The sequence below is a fragment of the Nicotiana sylvestris genome, chromosome 10 (assembly GCF_000393655.2).
Source record: "Nicotiana sylvestris chromosome 10, ASM39365v2, whole genome shotgun sequence".
NCBI lineage: Eukaryota > Viridiplantae > Streptophyta > Magnoliopsida > Solanales > Solanaceae > Nicotiana > Nicotiana sylvestris.
The window spans coordinates 35,511,947-35,518,706 of record NC_091066.1 but is presented as its reverse complement, the minus strand read 5'-3'; the positions used below and the strand labels follow the sequence as shown (position 1 = coordinate 35,518,706).

The window sequence follows — 6,760 nt, the reverse complement described above, 5'->3', positions numbered from 1 at the left end:
ACTGGTTTTGACCCACTCATCATCATCAATTTCGGTTTCAGCGACAATCCGAAGTGATGGAATTTTAACTTCCGCGGGTATCACTGCTTCTGTACCGTATACCAACAAATAAGGAGTTGCACCTACTGAAGTGCCCACAGTAGTGTGATAGCCCAATAATACAAAGAGCAACTTCTCATGCCATTGCCTGGAACCTTGCACCATTTTACGAAGTATCTTCTTTATGTTTTGTTTGGCTGCCTCGACTGCTCCGTTCGCCTTGGGGCGGTATGCGGTGGAATTGCGATGTATAATCTTAAACAGTTGACACACTTCCTTCATTAGATGACTGTTAAGATTAGCACCATTATCTGTGATGATCACTTTTGGGGTTCCGAACCGACAAATGATATTTGAATGAACAAAATCAACAACTGCATTCTTGGTCAAAGATTTGAAAGTTTTAGCTTTAACCCACTTAGTGAAATAGTCAATGGCCACCAGAATGAACCTGTGTCCCTTGGATGCTGCTGGCTCAATTGGTCCGATGACATCCATACCCAAGCAACAAAGGGCTATCGTGCATACATTGTGTGCAATTCAGATGGCGGAGAATGAATCAAATCTCCGTGTACTTGACATTGATGACACTTGTGCACAAAACTGATACAATCTCGCTCCATAGTGAGCCAATAATAACCTGCTCGGAGAATTTTCTCTGCCAGAACATACCTACTCATGTGTGGTCCTTCGACTCTGGAATGCACTTCGGTTATGATACCCGTGGCCTGTATAGCATCCATGCATCTTAACAATCCAAGATCTGGAGTTCTTTTGTACAAAACTCCTCCACTGAAGAAAAATCCACTTGCCAAACGACGAATTGTTCTATTTTGATCACCTGTGGCTTGTGCTGGAGACACCCTCATCCTGATATACTCCCTGATGTCATGAAACCATGGTTCACCATCAAGTTCTTCTTCAACCATATTATAATAGGCGTACTGAGCACGAACTTGAATATGCAGAGGGTCAACATAAGCTTTGTCTGGATGGTGCAACATCGACACCAAGGTAGCCAAAGCATCGGCAACCTCATTATGGATCCTTGGAATGTGCTTGAATTCTATTGATCGAAACCATTGAGAAAGATCATGCAGACATTTCTATACGGTATAATCTTTAAATCCCGCATCACCCATTCTTCTTGAATCTGGTGCACCAGCAAGTCCGAGTCTCCTAACACCAAGACTTCCTGGATCCCCATATCTACAGCTAGCCTTAAACCCAAAATGCATGCCTTGTACTCGACCATGTTGTTGGTACAATAGAAACGAAGCTGAGCCGTAACAGGGTAATGATGCCCTATTTTTAGAAATGAGTACAGCTCCTATCCCAACGCCTTTCATATTAGCAGCCCCATCAAAGAAGAGTTTCCAACCAGGCTTTTCCTCCATCTCGACCTCGTCAATGTGCATTACCTCTTTGTCAGGAAAATAATTCTTCAACGGTTCATATTCCTCGTCTACCGGGTTCTCGGCCAAGTGATCAGCCAAAGCTTGGGCTTTTATCGCCGTCCGAGTCACATATATGATGTCAAACTCTGTGAGCAAGATCTGCCACTTTGCAAGCCTTCCTGTGGGCATGGGATTCTAAAAGATATACTTTAGGGGATCCAGGCAAGAAATGAGGTAAGTAGTGTAGGACGACAAGTAATTCTTCAACTTCTGTGCTACCCAAGTCAGGGCACAACACGTCCTCTCAAGGGGAGTATACTTAACCTCATAAGATGTGAACTTCTTGCTGAGATAATAGATGGCCTGCTCTTTCCTGTTGGTGATGTCATGTTGACCCAATACACATCCAAATGAATTATCCAGGATTGTCAAACAAAGAATCAAAGGTCTCCCTAGTTTCGGTGGGACCAACACAGGTGGGTTTGACAAATACTCTTTGATCTTATCAAATGTTTCTTGGCACTCTTCTGTCCATTTGACCGCAAGATCCTTCTTTAGCAGCTTAAAGATGGGCTCACAAGTTGTCGTGAGCTGAGCAATAAACTTGTTGATGTAGTTCAGCCTCCCTAGCAGACTCATCACCTCGGTCTTGTTCTTTGGTGGTAGCAATTCCTGGATAGCCTTGATCTTTGACAGATCCAATTCAATGCCTCGCATACTAAATATGAATCCCAACAATTTCCCCAATGGAACACCAAACACACACTTTGCAGGGTTGAGCTTAAGATTGTACCTGCGGAGCCTTTGGATGAACTTTCTCAAATCTCTGACGTGGTCAGACTGTTTCCTGAAATTTATGATCACATAATCCACGTAAACCTCGATCTCCTTATGTATCATGTCATGGAATATAGTCATCATTGCCCTCATGTAAGTTTCCCCAGCATTTTTCAAACCGGAAGGCATGACCCTGTAGCAATATATTCCCCATGGCATGATGAATGGTGTCTTTTCCGCATCTTCCTCATCCATTAAAATCTGATGATAACCCGCATAGCAATCAACAAAAGATCCAATCTCATGCTTAGCACAATTATCAATCAAAATGTGGAAATTTGGTAGTGGGAAGTTGTCCTTTGGACTTGCCTTGTTGAGATCATGGTAATCAACTCACACTCTAGTCTTACTATCCTTCTTTGGCATAGGCACAACATTGGCTAACCACGTGGGATACCGCGTGACCCGAATGACCTTTCCATCAAGCTACTTTGTGACCTCTTCTTTAATCTTCACACTCATGTTAGTTTTGAATTTTCTCAACTTCTGCTTGACGGGAGGGAATTCTGGATCAATTGGCAGTTTGCGGACCACCAAATCGGTACTCAAGCCTGACATATCATCATATGACCATGCAAAAATATCCTTATACTCAAACAATGCTTTAATTATTTCTTCTCTGATTTGCAGTTCAAGATGGACACTTTCTTAGTTTCTCTGACATTATTTGGGTCCCTTAGATTGATTGCTTCTGTATCATTCAGATTAGGCTTGGGTTTTTCTTCAAAATGACTTAGTTCCTTACTAATCTCTTCAAAGGCCTCATCCTCATCTTATTCTGATTCATCATCACACTCTATTTCTTGGATTATTATTTTAGAATTAGATTGACTTTTAAGACTGGGCCAAAGATTCCTTATGCATGTCATGTCATTGAAACTAGCATAAAAAGAACTGTACAGAGAAGAAAAAAAACAAAAATAAAACTATCAGGAGTGATGGAAAGGGAAATTGCATTTCATTAAAATAAAGGATAACAGGGTTTGTACATCAACAAGCGGAAAATAAAAGTCTGAGTCACAACCCTGGAATGATTCAGATAGAAAGGAAAACAAAACAAACTACCAAGACTCCTTCCGGGTAGGAAAAATAGTAGCCTTCCAATTGTTAAGCTTTGCATTCGGCCCGACGAACTGTACGTCCGCTTTGCTAGAACCTTCTCCAACTTCCACCATGTTCACATCATCAAACAACTTCTGGAACCTTTCAATTAACTCCTCATCAATGTCAACCACAGAACTTGGAACTGTCGTCATTGGGCGTTTCCTGGCACCGGGCTTGACAAAAGACCTAGAGAGACACGAAACAGGCTTTGGAAGAGCCCGCCTTCTGTTTCAACCTTTTAGATCTTCTCACATATGCCGCTGTAGGTTTGAATCCAAGACCGAACGTACCCAAATTCTTAGGGAGGGACACTGGATGTATGATACCCTGCAAAGATGCACCCAGACCTTTACCGGGCACAAAGCCATTTTTCAGCATTTCAAAGGCCACCATGATTGATGCAGAGGTTATCTTTGGGGTTGGAACACATTTCCCTTCTGGAACCTTCTCTACCGGCACTGTTTTAAAAACTTGATAGACCAAGGCCCTTTGTCATCTTCAACCTCAATGAACGGGACATAGGCATCACTGTGAGCACACAAGTTATCTTCACCATGCACAACGATCTCTTGTATATCCCATTCGAACTTGACCATCTGGTGCAGAGTGGACGGGATTGCTTTGGTGGCATGAATGCAAGGTCGACCTAACATCATATTGTAAGAGACGGCTACATCCAGCACCTGGAACTCCATGGTGAATTCCACCGATCCAATTGTCAACTCAAGCACTAAATCACCAACTGAATCTTTCCCTCCACCATCAAATCCCCGAACGCAGATGTTATTTTTGTGAATCCTCTTATCATCCACTTTCAACTTGTTCAGAGTAGAGAGTGGGCAGATGTTTGCACTGGACCCATTGTCAACTAATACCCTGGCAACCATAGAATCTTCAAGTTTTACCGTAGGATAGAGAGCTCTGTTGTGTTCAATACCTTCCACAGGCAACTCGTCATCAGAGAAGGTGACCCTGTTCACCTCAAATATTTTGTTGGCGATCTTTTCCAGATGGTTTACTGAAATTTTGTCGGGAACATGAGCCTCGTTCAGAATTGTCATCAAGGCCCGATGATGCTCGTCTGAGTGGATTAACAATGACAACAATAAAATCTGAGCAGGCGTCTTTCTCAACTACTCCACTATGGAATAATCTTGTATCTTCATTTTCCTCAGAAACTCTTCTGCCTCTTCTTCAGTCACTACTTTCTTCACTAGAACTGGGTTATCTCTAGATTTTTTTGTTTTCCTTAACTCTTCCGGGGCAAGTATCTCCCCGAACGAGTTAATCCTTGGGCCTCATTGACTTCTTCTTTTACTTCCTTTCCCTTATAGATCACTATCACCCGTTCATAGTTCCTTGGGATGGCCTTGGTGCTGATTACCGGCAATTGAGTTATAGGCTTGATGATGATAGGATCCATACGGGCACCCTCTGCAATTATGATAGGCTTGTTTTCCACTCCTGGAACAACCACTTTCGACTTTTCTTGCTTTGCCGCGACATAACTTAGGGGTCCTTCCTTGACTACCATTGATGGTTTACCGTTTGCCTTGCTCAACTTGTTCACTGATCCTTCAACTGTTGATTTTTTAACTGGCTTGACCTCACTGGACCGAATCATCATCACGGTCTGTGAAAGCTTCTTGGGCTCCCCTCCCTTATGTATTATTTCAATCATGTTTGTTTCCTGATGGGTTGGTAATGGGTTCTAGTTGATGTTTGCCTCTAGAGTTTGGGCTTCAATCTGGTTCGTGTCAATGAGCTCCTGAATGGAATTTTTCAGGTGCTAGCACTTTTCCGTATCATGCCCCGAAGTACCAGAACAATATTCACATCTCACGAAGTAGTCAAGATTCTTTAGCGAAGGGTTTGGCAATTTCGACTCAATTGGCCTCATCATATCCAATTGTCTCAATCTATGAAATAAATTGGCATAACACTCTCCCAATGAGGTGAATGTTTTCTTCCGCTGCAACCTCTTATTTTTGAATGCTGGATTAGGTTAGAAACCTGGACCGGCAGGGTTTCAGTAGGTTCGTAAGGGTGGGTAAGCATTTTGTGGAGCTGGGTAGGTGTTTTGTGGGGCTGGGGCATGCCATTGTGCATGGGCAAGAGGTTGAGTATATGTCTGGGTGTGGTGGACATAAATATGAGGGTCTGGCAATGGGAAGTAGTGTTGGGGTGGATTATATGAGGTCTGAGTGTAGGTTCGGTGATGGGGTCGAGGCTGGGCATATTGGTGTGACAGGCCCCTAGGTCCAAACCATGATCCTGAATCGATTGTTGCCACATCTTCTTTCTTCTTCTTTCCAATCACTCCCCCAGTACCGTTCTAAATGGCTTGGGTAGTTGCCTTGATAGCCGAGTAACTCATGATTTTGCTTGATTTAAGCCTTTCTTCTACTATACCACCCATCTTCACTACCTCGTTGAACGATTTGCCTATGGCCGGTATCAGATGGCCAAAGTAAGTGGGCTCTAGAGCATGCAGAAAGTACTCCACCATTTTGCTCTCCTCCATCGGGGGGTTAACTCTTGCCGCTTGTTCTCTCCAACGAAAACCATATTTTCTGAAACTTTCACTAGGCTTCTACTCAATCTTAGTTAAAGACAAACGATCTGGAACAATCTCAATGTTGTACTGGAAATGACGGGCGAATGCTTGGGCCAAATCATCTAAGGTATACCATCTGCTGTGATCCTGACGAGTGTACCACTCCAATGCCGAGCCACTCAGACTCTGGCTAAAGTATGCCATCAATAGCTCATCTTTCCCATCGGCTCCTCTCATTTTACAAAATCTCCTCAAATGAGCTACCGGGTCTCCGTGTCCGTCATATAGATCGAATTTAGGCATCTTGAATCCCACCGGTAGTTGAACATCGGGAAATAGACACAAATCCTTGTAGGCTACGCTCATTTGGCCTCCCAATCCCTGCATGTTTCTGAATGACTGTTCCAGGCTTCTAACCTTCCTGAACATCTCCTCATGCTCTGGGTTTTAGGTGGTTTCTCAATCTCAACAGGGAGGTCGAAACAAAGAGTATAAGAGTAATGCTTGGGGGCTTGAAAGTAGGCTCCGGGGGGTAGTACTAGTTATCCTAGGTCTGGAATAAGGGCTCACTGGAGGATCAGTAAAGTGTAGCGGGTGGGGGTACCACAAAGACAGGGGTGGCTGGTGGAGGAGGGTATGGGACTGGCTTGGGTGGTGGTGTTTTTGGGGTTTGGGAAGTGGTGCCTTGGTAGTGGTGGTAAATGGGAAAGTCTGGAGATGAATCAACAGTGGGGGGTTCTTGGGATTGAGCCAGCGGCGGGACGAAAGCAGGGTTAGCGGGGTAGGATGGTGGTGGATGCCCTTTTACCCATGCTTGGTATATCTC

General features: G+C 43.8%; 1 protein-coding gene across 1 annotated transcript; it reads right to left on the bottom strand.

Moving 5' to 3' along the window:
* Positions 1-554: 554 nt before the first annotated feature.
* Positions 555-2,354, bottom strand: LOC138879184 (uncharacterized). The gene is made up of 3 exons (XM_070158778.1): positions 1,832-2,354; positions 1,178-1,615; positions 555-1,105 (listed from the first exon to the last, which is right to left on the bottom strand). Exons 1-3 carry the CDS (start codon positions 2,352-2,354, stop codon positions 555-557), a joined length of 1,512 nt encoding a protein of 503 aa, XP_070014879.1.
* Between the last annotated feature and the right edge of the window lie 4,406 nt (positions 2,355-6,760).

Excerpts from the sequence above, each read along its gene's own strand:
- LOC138879184 (XM_070158778.1), bottom strand. The coding sequence starts at position 2,354 with ATGACTATATTCCATGACATGATACATAAGGAGATCGAGGTTTACGTG. Across the intron at positions 1,616-1,831 it reads TTCATTTGGATGTGTATTGG|GAAGGCTTGCAAAGTGGCAG; the intron begins GTCAACATGACA and ends CCATGCCCACAG. Across the intron at positions 1,106-1,177 it reads ACCAGATTCAAGAAGAATGG|AATTCAAGCACATTCCAAGG; the intron begins GTGATGCGGGAT and ends TTCGATCAATAG.